The 15,193-nt window shown below is 39.6% G+C and overlaps 1 protein-coding gene across 1 annotated transcript in view; it reads right to left on the bottom strand.

Moving 5' to 3' along the window:
• ksr2 (kinase suppressor of ras 2) overlaps window positions 1–15,193 on the bottom strand; it is a 180,262-nt gene that overhangs the window by 42,751 nt on the left and 122,318 nt on the right. Inside the window, exons 7-12 of the mRNA XM_041786621.1 lie at window positions 8,917–8,986; window positions 7,661–7,744; window positions 7,332–7,417; window positions 5,124–5,144; window positions 4,753–4,862; window positions 2,305–2,473 (exon numbers count right to left, since the gene is read on the bottom strand). Of these exons, the coding sequence (XP_041642555.1) occupies window positions 2,305–2,473; window positions 4,753–4,862; window positions 5,124–5,144; window positions 7,332–7,417; window positions 7,661–7,744; window positions 8,917–8,986 (540 nt within the window). The remainder of the gene's footprint in view (window positions 1–2,304; window positions 2,474–4,752; window positions 4,863–5,123; window positions 5,145–7,331; window positions 7,418–7,660; window positions 7,745–8,916; window positions 8,987–15,193) is intronic.

Below are 15,193 nucleotides of genomic sequence, written 5' to 3'. Positions count from 1 at the left end.
TTTATTTAGTACTTTATATAAACAACTGCGACAACCAAATTTCTCCCTTGGCATAAATGTAGTATTCCTGATTTTGATTCAACCATTGAGTCAGCAACTTTACAATTAGGATAAAAAATGAAGAATTTAAACAATTCTTTTCAATTTTGTTTGGTGCCACTTGTGACAGTGTGCTGAACTATGATGGCAGACAATATATTAACTTAACAACACTAAGGATTGTCATATGGAGCATGTTATCCTGTTACGCCTGAGTCACTAGGGCCATGGCCTTTTTACCAGTAAGTCTACTGGTCATGTATTTTTGCTGTTGTTTTTCTTTATCTGTTTAAGGTAAGCATGTTTTAGGTTTCAAAACCACAATTTCCCATAATCCTTTGATGATGTGAGCCCAAAGTATCCCTCCAATAACCTCCCAAATGTAATGCCTATAAAATGTCATGATCATAAGTGGGTTTTATGTTTTTTTTTGGCTGACCGCTGAGGGCAGCCCTACATATGGCAATGTCTGTGTCTGAGTATGTCTGTCTGTCGGTCGGTAAGTATCTGAGTGAGTGATGCTTTTGTATGAGCCATGTACTACAGAGTTACATTTGCTTGGACTGAATGCTGCCACTAATGGCTGCCTCCACTAACTAGGCTCAAGTTAACATCATTTATGTATGGCTCATCCATACAAAGTTGCTCTATGGGCAGGGTTTACTCGTGCTGAACGCCCTGTAATGGCTGCCTCCACTGCTCTAAATACTCTGATATAGCTTTAGCCTCTGTTTCACCAGAACTGGGCCACATTTATGTATGACAACGAATAAAACAACCCTATAAGCTTTTCATGTTGAGAAAGATGTTTTTACTCCTCTGCTATGCTGCTTTGGCATGATTATGTGATAATCTTGCCAAAGCATGAAAAAGGGAACTTGTTGTGTGAATGCTTGTGGCTGCTAGCCGAACGTTAGCTCGGCCTTAGCCAGAACAACACATTTCTGCATCACAGCAACACAGAAAGCTTTCTGCGAAAGAAAACGAAGATGCCACTCTTCTCCGCCCCGCTTTGGCATGACAATGTGACAGTTACAGGGGACAGGTTAGTTGTTACAGCTAATGAGTTGTTGTGTCCCAGCTAACAACAAGCAGGCCTGTCATTAGCGGGGACTGAGCTGCAGCGGAGCTTCTGTCTGAACCAGACAATGAGTCTGAATCCAAACAAGCACAGAGAGCAACACTGAAAGCTTTCTCAGACAGAAAAAATGTTCTCTCTCCACTCCCGGTCTGATTCGGCATAGCTTTCTACGACCTCGACCGCTGTTAGGATCACACACTGATGAAGAGTTAGCATGTGGCTACAACAAAGGGTTAATGGGGAGTCCACACAATCTCATCTAATAAAGAATCCAAGACATACCAGAGTGATAAGAATGGCTCATTTCGAAGATAACACCCACATCCAGCTAACTAAACCAATGAACTGGGGATGTGACCATATAGTGGAGAATGATGAGGAAATGTTCAGTAATGTAATAGGCGATGCTAGCAGACTGTCGCTACTAGGCTAACAGTAGTCTCACTTTAAAGCATTCAAACTCTGCAATTGTCCCCAAAAACAGCGATCAGAGGGCATGATCAGATGATCCTATGCTGTCAGAGCATAACACAGCAGTGTGGGTCTGATAAGTTAGGAGTTCAGAGAAAAATACTAATTATTGCGTAGGCTATAAAAGGCGTGGCTATTCACGTGTACCAACACTGAGTCTGCAGCATCAGAGAGCGGTGTTTAGAGGCAGCATATGTGACAGCATGAAGCACAGCTGGTATGAGGACCAAACACATCCACTGTGGTCAGAACAACTGAGGGTGGTCATTAAAGAGAAACAGTACGCCCTGAGGAAAACACAGGAGATCCATGGGCAGGTAGTGACGGTCTCTACAGGTGTCATGGCCGCTGCTATTTTGACATAAACTGTAAGTGTAAAAAAAACCCAAAACACCTCAGATCCAAGTGTTGTGCTGTAATCAGGTGTACAAAATCACAATCCATACTGGTCCAGCTAATAATGGCCACTAACGGGGCACCGTTTAGAGGAAGCACCATGGAGAAATGGAGCATTGAAAAGTTGAAGACTGGGACAGTTGCCCAGCAAAAAGACTTGCAGGAGGAGGTAACGTCACTAGCCTCACTGACGCCCTCTGGGCATGAGTCAGGCATTTTAACAAGCATCCCAGATAGTTGCGGTCAGCAACATACTAGGTTTTTACCTAGTCTTGTTTGATCTAATACTACTTTTACTTTTATTTTTATTCTTGTACCTGTCAAGTTGAACTGTTTCTGTTGCCGTGCCGACTGTGGAGAGGGATGTAAGGGCGAGGGGGGTGTGGCACTGCTAGGCAGAGGAGGAGCTGGAGAAGACGGGGTGGAGGAGGTGGTGGATGACGGGTTACTGCTGGAGTCTGGCTGGTACGGGACTGGGATATGATCCTGAAAAGAGACAGAAAAGACAAATATGAACAGTCACTCTCACACTTCAAATTAGTTTTCCCATCACTTTCTTTATTGTTGGACTCTCTCTGAATCACACCATAAGTTTCCAGATTGATTTTCTAGCTCCCAGGCAGCTCTTGGTAGTCATTAATTTCAGCACAATATGAAAATCAACTTGGTGAGACTTGAAACTTGCCTGACAGAGGTGATCCATCACAATGAGCTATTTCCTGCCTGTACTTTTTTGACGTGGGTGTGTTATCCCAGTGAAGGGCTGCAGTTATGAAGCCTGTCTTAAAAATGCCCCCAGAGGTGCCATTCAAGGATACCACAACATCCAGAAAATAATGTTAGCTATAATTGAATCAGGAAAGCTAATTTACATGCATGCTGTCATTAAATGTGTGCATATTTCATTCAACCAGATGACTTTTCCAGCTGTTCTCTTTAACATTTGATGAACTCCTATTTTATTGTCTTTTTCAAGTGTAAAATAAAGCACTTATTTAGAATAATATTATCACATTTTAATTGAAACAAAAAAATAAAAAACTAACATTGATGTTGTAAAAGTCATTCTTTTGATCGCAGTCAAATCTTTTATCTCAAAAGTCAAAGCATCCTTGAATGCAACAATTATGAAGTTTTGCCAGCCTTTTAAAGTGTGTGATCATAGCAAAACCAACAAAAAAAGAAAAAAAGAATGAAAAAAAACACACCTTCCTTTGATGGATCATCTTCAAGAAAGTTAAAGGCTCTGCATTTTAATTCTGTTGCAGACTTGTCAAAGTGTCTGACCGGTAGTGTTGGGGGTAACGCATTACAAAGTAATCTGTTAGAGTACTCAGATTACTTTTTTGGAGTAACGAGTAACGCAACGCGTTAGTTTTACAATTCAAGTAATCCCATTATTAGTTACAATTTTCATAAAAGTAATCTGTTACTGAAAGGAAAATCCCAAATTTCCTCTCTCTTTCGTGGCTTCAAAAAGACAGACAGAAAATAAGGACGCTCCTTGAAGCATCCGCTCTGTTTGTCCTTCTCTCTTCCTGTAGTCACGCTGGCATGTAGTCTGGTGCCAGCGGAAGGTAAACATTCTGTACCATTACGCCCGCATTGTTAGCTTGTTGAGCCAGTAAGATGACGGAGAGGACAGCAGGCCACGGTGGAATTATCCCCATTATGGTGGATTTTTTAATAAAAGGGACAAGAACAGCATCCTGGTGAAATGTAAGTTCAAAAGCTCTGTTTGCTTTCATTGAATCAGCTGTTCAGCTGTTCCAATTACGTGCTGTTATTACGCACGGCATTTGAGTGATTCTGTCTGCTTCTGCTCAGCTTGTTGTCAGATTGTGAGCACATTAAAGAGCTTTAAAGGTTTTCCTGTCTGTTAGTGGTGTTTTCAGGCTGCAGAGATACAGATTATGGGCTGTAAATACACTGTACATTGACATTAGAGTCTGCACATTTAGATGCAGACGTGCGGTGCATTATTCTCATTTCAGTCTGCACACAGATTGTTTTTCGGCACCCAACCAAAGCTTAGATGCTTCTGCAGTCACTTGTGGATGTGTGCAAGGGCACGACACTCAACTCTAATTTGATCCTACTGCTGTGACTTGGTGTGAATGGGTAAGTGTGGCCTGCAGTATATAAAGCCCTTTCAGTAGATGGCTAGAAAAGCATTATATAAGCTCAAGTCCATTTACTATTTCAATGTCAACTTAGAAAAAACAAACAAATAGCCCAAAAAATCTTTTCACACCAAAAGCAGTTTCACCTGCATACAGGGTGTGTATTCCATTGCATGAACATAATTATTCACAAAAACCTATTTTGACTTACATACCCTTTTTGGTATCATAAAACTTTATTTTGATGGTGTCAAAATGTTAGGCATTATTCTAGACATAAAAAAGAGCTGTGTTTACAAATATGCATCAATATGATCTCTTTCGTTGTCTTCACACTTCAATTTGGTTCACGATATTTCCATCACAGTGTTACAACCACTGAAATCTTATGATGCACTATTTTTTTCCTAGGAACTAAAATTGTTAGATGTGCTGAGTGCAAAATATTCAGTGTATGAAAACAAATCCATCTGTGTCAACAGCAACACTGCAGAAGATATTTTTGTACAGTTTCATCATCCCGAGGGAAAAAAACCCACTATGAGTCATAACCATTTTCAGGGCCTGCAAAATTGAAAGAAATGTGATATATAGGACAGGTTACACACATATTGTCATGCAAGATTTATTTTTCACACTTACCTTGTTGATTTTGTTGGTTTTGGGGAGCGTCTGACTGATGTGCAGGTCTGTGTACCTGAGCGGGTTGTTTATGTCACATGGCACTGATTCAGTTCGTACTAGACGAGCTACTACAGAAAGAAAACACAAAAAGAGAAACAATCAGGCTCTCTGAGAGAAAAACAATTAAATACCTTCCTAATAGCTTTAAGAAAAGGAAGAGAAACTCTTCGTCAGCCAAAAAAAGCATAATGCTCTTTCTTTACATCATCCATTTGTTATCACTCTAGCACTTTGTTGAGAAAAACTTTCCTTGAACAGTCATATCATTAAGAAACTGTCACTTTCTCCCTCTAAAGCATTTGGTAAGAAGTCTAATTAGTGTTTCTTACCTTGAGTTGTTCCTTGGTGGTCTTATGTGGGGGAGAAAGGGGGCGAGAGGGGGAGGCAGAGAAAGCACAAATTAATCTCAATTCTTTTAGCAGATAAAGGCAATTTTTTTCATTTCACTACAAACATAGCATGGCGCAGTCACATTTGTCAAACCTGGCTTAATTAATCAGCAGATAACCTCTATCTGCCTACACCAGCGGAGGCTCTTTCACTGTTTTAAATGATGTATCTACTGAAAAAAGTCTATTAAGTAGTTCTAAGGAAGCACACACACCATATTACACAAATACGGAGTATAGAAAACAGACGAATTTAAGCGTAGTTCTGATGCAAAAACACTGGTCGACAGCTACAGTGCCTTTTAAAAGTATTCCCCCTTGGATGTTTTAATCTTTTTAATGATTTGATAAATCAATCCTGGTTAATATGATCTTGCTATTTTGCAAAAATGTTTTAATTTCAAAGTGAAAAAAGATTTCGACAAAGCAATGTCAATTAAATGAAAATATGTAAAGTAAAATAAGTGATAGCACAAATATTCACCCCATTCAAGGTGACTGATCTAATTCAACAGAGGTCCGGCCAATTAGTGTTAGTAGTTTCGCAATTAAGGAAATGGGGATCACATGAGTGTAGCGAATGTGTCTCAAGGGATTGTAGTATAAAGACACCTGTGTCTCAAAGGCCCAGTTACTGGTTGATCAGTATTCTGCTACCATTACACCACCAAGACAAAAGAACACTCCAAGAAACTCAGAGAAAAAAAAGGGAATGGATACAGAAAAAAATCCAAGGCACTGAACATCCCCCTGAGTTCAGTCAAATGCATCATCAAGAAATGGAAGATATATGGCACATGTGTAAATCTGCCTTGGGCCGTCCACACAGAGTGACCATCTAGGGAGACAAGCAAGAGAGAGGCCACCAAAACACCTATGACTACTCTGAAAGAGTTACAGGCTTCAGCAGCTGAGGTGAGAGAGACTCTGCATACAACAAGCTTTATGTGAGAGAGGCAAAGAGAAAGCGACTGTTGAAGAAAACTTATTAAATCTCAAACAAGAGTTCATCAAAAGGCATGTTGGAGGCAGGTAAAAGAAATTTCTTTCATCTGATGAGACCACAATGGTGCTTTATTTCCATCAGACAAGATGCAACATTTGGCAGACACCAAACACCCCACATCACCCCTATCACGCCATCCCCACTATGAAGCATGGCTTGGCAGCACCATGCTGTGGGGATGCATCTCGGCATGAACACCATTTGGGAACCACTGGTTTGAACAATTAATAAAGCCACCATGGAGATGGGAGCCATTCTCATCTGGCAAGAATGTGGAAGCTCAAACTCATTTCTAATGTTGAACTGCTGTTTTCCAGGTTTACAAGTTATATGAATTATCTGACAAATGCTACATTTCCCAGCATTCTAGCTAATAATATCTTATGGTAGTCTAACACAATTCAACAGACATGGTTAACGCCCTGGTTAATTGTGAACAAAATGGTTAACTTAGTGATATACAACTATTTGGGTAACTGATTAAATACTCAAGGAGGATAGCAGTAGATTTACCTAAAAATTGTTGAAATGATTACACTGGCTAAAGGTTAGTTAAGCTCACAAACAGTTCAGCTAGGAAGTGCATAAATGATCACTGTGGCTAAAACTATATTTAGCAAAGGATTTGTTGCACACTGATTGGGCTAATGGTAACGATAGTTTAGGTAAGAACAAGATGAATGCTCATGTTAGCTAAGCAGCTAATGGGTTACCTTTAAATATGGCCTGATGTCCATCCAGATTTTCACTATGCAATGTCCTTTCTGTAAATGAAACATTAAAAACTTGTTAGATTTGTCATGTTTACACAGTTTACAAACTTCAAACACATGGAAAAATATTCTACCGTACATGTGAACTTTCTCTCTGAGCAGAGTAAAAATGGCCACTGTGGGAATATCATGAACTACTAAGTTTTTACCACCTGGATAAGAAGAGCTATTTCAGCTTGGGTAGCTTTAGATGATTAATGCTGGGAGAGTTAGGCCCTACTTGTATTTTGTTACTAATTCAAACTAAGTCAGTTGAAAATTAATTTACCTGTTTGTTTGTTTTTTAGTAAAGAGGAATCTGTTTTTATTCACATGCAATGGACTTAATAAAACATTTCACTCTTGAAAACATGAAAAAATGAAATGTGCCTTTGAAAGATTCTCGTCCGCCTCGCTGTATGATCAGTAAATGGCAAGGTGGGGCTTCTTTGGTGCATTTGTTGTGGCACTTCAGCCTGGAAAACAGGAGAACTTGGTTTGAATGCAAAGTAATAAGTTTTGAAAGAAAATCATTTTTACTCAAGTTAGAGCAAAAACAAGTGTTTACAGTTACACTGATGTTTCACCAAAGCAAACAGATTCACAGAAAGGGAATAAAACGTTAGCAGATTATTTGTGCAATGTGCAAATTCACAAATATTTGTACTATCATTGCTATTTATAGCACACCTGTGACAAAATACAATCTTGGTACTTACTTGCAGTTTTTACATTTCAGTCCAAACAACATTCCCTTTCCACATACTATGCATGTCTGGGACATCCAGTACTTTGTGGAAAATCTGAAAGACAAGAGACAGAGTGAAGTACGACATTTATGAAAAAAAACTAGACATTTCTTTTGGCTGGTTGCATGCTCATATGAAATGGCATGTACATGCTGTGGGTAAGCGTGAGAAGACCATTGCTCCTGACCTTATGCCTCTCATTATTTCTCTCATTCTGACAGACAGAGATGCCAAAGAAGGCCTCAGATTCCCTGCGTAACCTTTCTGTGAGGATAATAAATGCACGAAGAAGCTGCTTCAGTAAGTGTTTACCTTCTTAATCTGCCTCGACTGCTGATTTAATTTGGTCCCATTTAGCCTCTATCTCGCAATAACCCTGTACGAATGAGCACCTTATGCTTTTACTTTCCAGTATCGGACAGAGGCCAGAGAGTTTATACGAATCCAACAATCAGCCTACAGAAGGATGATAAACAAATTCCATCCACTGATTGACTGAGAAGTTTTTCAGGTATAGGACTATTTGCTATATTTACTAAAGTGACGCCTGGCTGCTATAAGTGCTGCTGGCTGGCTAATGGCAGGTGACTAATGCAGTATGACAGAATCCAAATCTCTCTATCAGCCGCCTTCTTTACTTGACTGAAAGGCACAACTCAATGCAACCTCTGATGGCATTTTCAGTGAACCCTGCAGTCAAATATGAACAGCAATGCGACACTTAGAGCATTATCTGAATAAAGAAATGCTCTTTAATCACAGCAGAGCCCCCCCTAAAGCTAAAGTGATGCACTGTGTACCTGCTGCACAAATGCACTTATCTTGGGGTCAAAAATGTAACCATGGGCACATGATGGAAATATGCAAATTGCCACGTAAAGGAGACTGCAACAATAGTGTTTCTCTTCATTAATCTTAAAATAACATCCCATATTACATTTGCACTCAATTTTACTGTGTATGACGAGCCTCTAACAGCGCCTCAGTGACTTTCAGCAGGCACAACACCCACACACCAGAGGTTGCTGAGATCGCAGACTAATACGGTGTTGTTTCATTTTTTTTAGATCACTAGCTTCTGGAGTCAAGCAGGGTGAGCGACAAAGAGAGAAAGACAATGGAGATTGAGTTATGCAAGGGGGACTTTTTAATTGGGCTGGCATTCTATTGCTGATAAATGCATATTGCACAAAGGAAAACACACACACACATTTCCACAGGCCTACCTGTGTTTTATTGAGTTTCCCAGATCTCTTCGGGGAATCTGTGGGGACCAGCGAGGCACTGAGAGAGTGTCTGCAGAGAAAAGACCAAAGAAAGAGGAGATTTTCTATTTAAGTTAAAGATTCATAAAAGCACATTTTGCATTCAAGAAAGGGGCTGATTTCACTGAAAGAGGCCTTCAGACTTAATCAGCCATTTGCATATCATATACGCATAAAGTCATGACTCATTTTCAACTATGGATGGGTGAATGGATAAATGGATGGATGAAAAAGAAGACAGCTCTTTCTCATGCACATTCAGGCATATGGACTGAAAAAAAATCTAAATGCTAAGATCCCACCTGAACTGCCTGTTTGAATTGTTTGCATGGTTAGATGCAGATATCAGCGGTATGATGAGGCTACTTTTGTCCTCTCTGAATTTCATTGTGAGCCAGGGTTGCTTCAAAACATTTTCACAACAAAAATAACATTCGTTCCATCCATTACGGCTCTCAGTGACTGATACAATTATGCAAAATCTCTTAGTAGCATTTGAAAATGGCAGCCTACATATGGTTGAATGTGGAGAATGTGAAGGCAGCTGGATGTTGTAAAACATGCATTGAGATGATAGCAGGATGTAATAATGTGCTGGCTATCAATAATTCAATTACCAAAGAGCAATATTGAAAACGCAGATGTCATAGTTCAGGATGGAAAAAAAACATCCTGTGATATTATTTCCATTTGTACTGATCTGTTTATATTTCAGCAGACATGCTTCATATTACTGGCCTAACTTTTACTGGTTTCATTATGTAAACCTCTGAGCATTTGAAAAGGGTAAATTCAGTCAGTCTTAACCAAGAAAGAGGATAGATGCTGAAATAATTTTCGCATTCTGACAACATCAACAAAAGTACTACTCAAATACAGACTAGTATTATCTGCGGACCTCTGGTAATTCACAAATTACCCTCTGATTTCAGTGTTTGGTGCGGTGCATTCACACGGTATAAGTGAAGTCTTTAATGTACTAGAATTTACGGACATTTCTGAAGGAAAACATAAAGGTGCTGCATGACTAACCTTGCAAAGCAGATGGATTTACCAGACAAGCTCCAATTCAAAATGTTTGTGCCAAACCCTGGCACTAACATTGTGAATTGTTCGGACCAATCAGCACAAATTGAGGAGAACGAGGTGGTAGCAATGGGTTGGGTTTTGTACTGAAAACCGATATTTCCCAGCACAGTTATTAGCTCGGATATAACTTCAGTTTAGTGTTACCAGAACTGGACAATGTTCCTGCATGAAACAAAGAGTAAAAACAACACTTAAAGCTTTCGTGATAGGAAAGATGTTTTTGCTCTTCTGCTGACCTGCTTCGGCATAAGTTTGTGAAAGTTACACTTAAAAAGGGTTAATTGTGTGAGTGTGTATAAACAATGGCTGCTAGTGGAGTGATTATCTGGGACTTAGCCACAGCCACAGTTTTGTCAGAACTGAACCACATTTGTTTATGAAAACAAGAGCAGAGAGCCAGTAAAAAGAATAGAATAAAAGTTAATTATAGGGAATTTTCAAGTTGTCTCTGCAGGGTAGTATAAGGAGGCTGCAGAAGCTACAGCGTTTGTGTCCAAGATGGCTGGCAAAGAAACAGTCCGAGCCCGACAGTTTTTGCCTTTTCTTCAACACTAAATGCAATTAGACTTATTCACATCAGGGACTGAGTGGAAAAGAACATACTGGTGAGAAGAAAGATAATGAAGAAAACTCATTACATGCATGACGATGCAATCGCATCTGTCTCACATTGGTCACAGGATAAATGTCATCACCCCAGCCCACTCTCTGGTGGAGAATTTTACTGAACGTTTTTGGATGCTTTCTCACATCGGGTCACACAGAAGTTTTACCTAAAGGCTGGCAAAAATAAAGTCTAGATAAAGTGAGTGAATGGGAAATGTTCATGAGTGTACTGCATGAGTTAAGGTGGCTTATGATCAAATTTATAACTCTCTTGTTTTGAACTGTTAAATACTTAACTACGTGAAAACATATTGCATTCAAGTACATTGCAGTGATGGGGAAGGGGGGCTCTAGATCACACAGTCCTCACTAATTTGTGGTAACTATCTCTTTTTATCATTGATCAGTGCTGAACTGACTGACACAGATGTTGTCAGTTCTATTCACAGCATCGTCAGCAGATAAGAGAAATAAGAAATCGTTGTAAGACTTCTTTGCAAAGTTCAGATCAGTGTGAGGCTTAATCAGTGCTTTAAATAGATTACAAGGCTGTGAGTCATTGACAGATCTAATCACATGGCCCTGGTGCCGCGCAGCATTTCCTGGTTCCTGAAACACCCTTCCTCCCTCCAGTCTCTCCAGAGGCTTGGTGTCTTCTCTCTGCACTCCGATGCATTGCTCAATTACACTCCATCAACCTGATAACTCAATACAGAGGGGAAACTGACATCATCTGCTTCTTGTCGGCCTTGTTGGCGACTGGCAGATGATTGGACTTGTCATCGGCGTGGTCCGCACCATCTATCATTGTGTGCACATGGTGTTGACGCAGCTGTTTGACTAACAAAACAATCTCTGATGATCCAACCATCCCTCAGATGATGAGGGACTGTAGGTTTGTGTCAATCATTTCTCATGAGAAACAATTTATATACACACACTTTTCTGTTGGTCCTTTGCAAAGCAGTGGCTCAAGATGTGAAAGAAAACCTTCATACATGCGACAGGCATGTGCAGTGAGCCTGCACGTTTTTTCTTGTCAGGAGCTTTAATTATGACCTTAACTGCAGAACACAAGGTCAGGACAGATTATTTGATTTAATAAGATAAATGAATGATGATAGATGATGTGCAAATTTATGTTTTAGTCTAGTCTGTGCTGTTGGTTCAAGTGCATGAAAAGCTGTTGGAAGCATGTATTAACAGTAGGCTTTGTTAGTAACGATCAGGGCAAATTTTTCAAACTTTGGTCTACTTGCTGCAATTGACAAATTGCAGGCCCTTGTGGCTGCACTATTTGACACTAAATGTTTGACCCAACACAGCCAGAACCAGATCCTAGACCTGAGCACACTAAACTTCCTGAGACAGCTTACTTCCTCTTGGTCTGCCACAGAATGTTTTTTTCCCCAATCTACGTCAGTGTTAAATCAGCCAATGGCTGGGCAATATGACCTGAAAATGAACTCCCTTTTATTTTTATTTTTTTTCACGGCAAACTTTATTTACAATTTCAATAAGTTGTCTCTCTGGCTTAAAAAACACAAATGAAAAAGAAATGACTTAAAACAAATACTTTAATTACCTCCGCCAAGGAGGTTATGTGATCAGGTGGGTTTGTTTGTTAGTTAGTTTGTTTGTTAGTTAGCAACATAACTCAAAAAGTTGTGGACGTATTTTGATTAAATTTTCAGGAAATGTCAGAAATGGCATAAGGAAGAACTGATTAGATTTTGGGAGTGATCCGGATCACTGTCTGGATCCAGGAATTTTTTAAAGGATTCTGTACTATCGGGAGATAGGACTAATGGCGAAGCTCTGCGCTGTTACCACTTTACACCAGGAGATGGCACAATCCCAGCAGCATTTTGGCTGTGTTTCCATTCAAAGTTTTGGAGTTTATAGAGTTTGAAATACGCACGGCCGGTTGAGGAGACGAGTCGAAGCGTAACAGAGAGAAAGACAGCAAATTGTATTCTATCAATAAGATCTAGCACAAGCAAAATTAATTTCCCTTTTGGAGTTAAAGTGGAAACGGCACAAGTTTCAGAGGAGGGTGAGTTATTTACATGAAAATTGTCTGAATGTTTTGTATGCTCAAAATACAGACTAAAATTTATGCTAATGTTGCTATGGCCTCAAAAGGAGGAAATGAATCCTAGCATTAGTTCATGCAGGACACAGCAGTCATACACACAGCTGTGATCAGCTGACAGACAGCTGATCCCTAATTATTGCCAGCTTCCACAGCCAATCACAGCTCTTTCTCTCAACACAGTAGTGTATTTAAATGACCTACTACTCACCAATCCCTGCTTGTATTAATGCTGATGCACCAAACTGCTGCTGCTGCTGGCAAAGCTTAACTTTCTCCACCCCAGCCTCCTCCCTTATAGCATAAAGCTGCTGCACCATTATTCAGATTCATGCTGCTACAGATTAATTGCTCTCAAACTAATTTTCCTGTATTAAATATGGATCGTCATAGATGTATCATAGATATGGGGGTTTCTAGCCATGTGCTCCCAGGCAAGTCAAAGCATCATGCCTGACTAACCCAGAGACCTATCTTTTGCGCAGAGCTGTCTCCACCGAGTAAAAATGTTCATGCATTTTGCAATAAAATGGTTAAATGCATGACCTGAGTGTTCCTGATTTATTTTTTTAGAAGTGGGGTTGACTGCTGTTGCCTCACTTGATTTAGGGTGCCCTCCAAACATATTAGTATTACATGCAGTGTATGCAATCCTTTACAATTTAAATCAATGATAATAGCTCCATTATTTTCTGATTGCTTTGTTTATGCTATGTCTGAATAGGTGACTGCTAATGCAGACAGAAAAGCCTTCTGCTACATTATAAGAGTTCAAATTATCAAGCACTGAGAGGATTTGATTATGAAGCAGTTACAAAATAAATTTGTCAACTTGGCGTATCAAATAAATCTCATAAATCTCAATTTTATAAAGGGGGAATTACCCTCCATGCGCTATTATTTGAACCATTGTGTTCAACTGACAATGGCTTGTTATCTATAAAACTACTATCCACATGCACAGCATCAAATCTGTAAGTTGACACAATCATTTCACTGAGTTGTTCATTGAGACAATAACTATCAGCAGATTAGATCATCTAGCTTGTTTTGTGCTTTAATTGTAACAAGGAACCTGCTATGAGAGTTCACTCTGTGATATTAGACAGTATTTTTTGTTGCCATGGTAATCGCAGGTATCACCACATGAAAAGGACAGAAAATCTTAATGATTACAACATGCCATCATCTTTGAAACAAAATACTGTAGTTTGTTTTGTTGCTCCGAGAATAAATCTCATCAAATCATTAAAATTCTTTACAAAACTGTTTACTATTCATCCAAACACAACATTATTCCAATAAGAAAACAGGTGTGCTAAAACCTTATTTTCATTATTTTCAGAGATACCACTATCTAATGTCCTAAACAATGCACAATGATGAAACCTGCCTGCATGTTCAAAGTGTGTGTGTTTGGGTCTGTGAGAGAGTGTGTGATAGATAAGCCTGCAGGAACTAAGAAACCCCAAGGCGCCAGACAGCAGTGTCCTCCTCCATCTTCTCTGATTGGTCTCAGCCTAATTAAGTCGAGGCCTTCCTTTCCCCTCCTCCAGGCCGGTCACGAGACAAACAGGAGGCCACGGGGGTTGAATAAGCTGTGTATGTGTGTGTAATTAGTGTTTTATAAAGACGAAGATTCAGCTAAATGGAAAGATAAAGGAATATATCTGTATGTGTGTGTGTGGGGGGATAAAGAGACTTTTGACTTTAGGAGCCATTTAGAGTCAAATATAGTTTGTTTATATTTATGCTGTGATGCCTCTAGGAGTGATTGACTGAGCGTTAGACTAAAATTCCCCAAAGACAGCAGGTAAAAAAGATGAGTGGAGCATTTTATGCTAATTATAACGACACAAGCTGCACTGTTGTGTAGTATTTTTGTTTAGATAGTATTGCTTTTACACTGAGTAGTTTAGCTGTCATTTTTTGTTTTTAGTTTGTCACTCACACTTCTCTCTTGGTGCGACACTTTATGCCTTTGAATATTATCTCGCCTTTGTGACTGTGTGCCTCGCCCCTTTTGTTTTTAAACTGTGTCTGATTACTCCATGTGCACCTAGTGTCTGTACTTATTTCTGTATTCTGCATGCACAAGCTATGGCTATTAAAACAGGAGCAATGCTGTAATGCCATTTTATTGAACATAAACACTGTGAGTTTTGCTGTTTTGTCTTTTGTGTAACCTACCAAGAGACTACAGATGTAAATTAACAGTTTTGCTAACTCCACCATGTTTACATTTGTCTTTTGGGATTATGTTCGTTAATGTGCTCAGTCCCTTTCAAACAAACACATTTAAAGAACAACTTTTTTCAGTGTCTTTCCTTCAATCTCCTCTTCTGCACCGCTGCATTCAGGTCTGCCACTGATCAAAACAGTGCAGTAAGTCTTCTTCAGACAGTTGCCCGAGAACCTCTGTTGGTCTTTCTTAACTTCTGACACAGA

This window comes from Cheilinus undulatus, linkage group 5, assembly GCF_018320785.1.
Source record: "Cheilinus undulatus linkage group 5, ASM1832078v1, whole genome shotgun sequence".
Lineage (NCBI taxonomy): Eukaryota > Metazoa > Chordata > Actinopteri > Labriformes > Labridae > Cheilinus > Cheilinus undulatus.
Note: the sequence above shows the minus strand (reverse complement) of the source record. Positions and strands in the feature narration are given on the sequence as shown.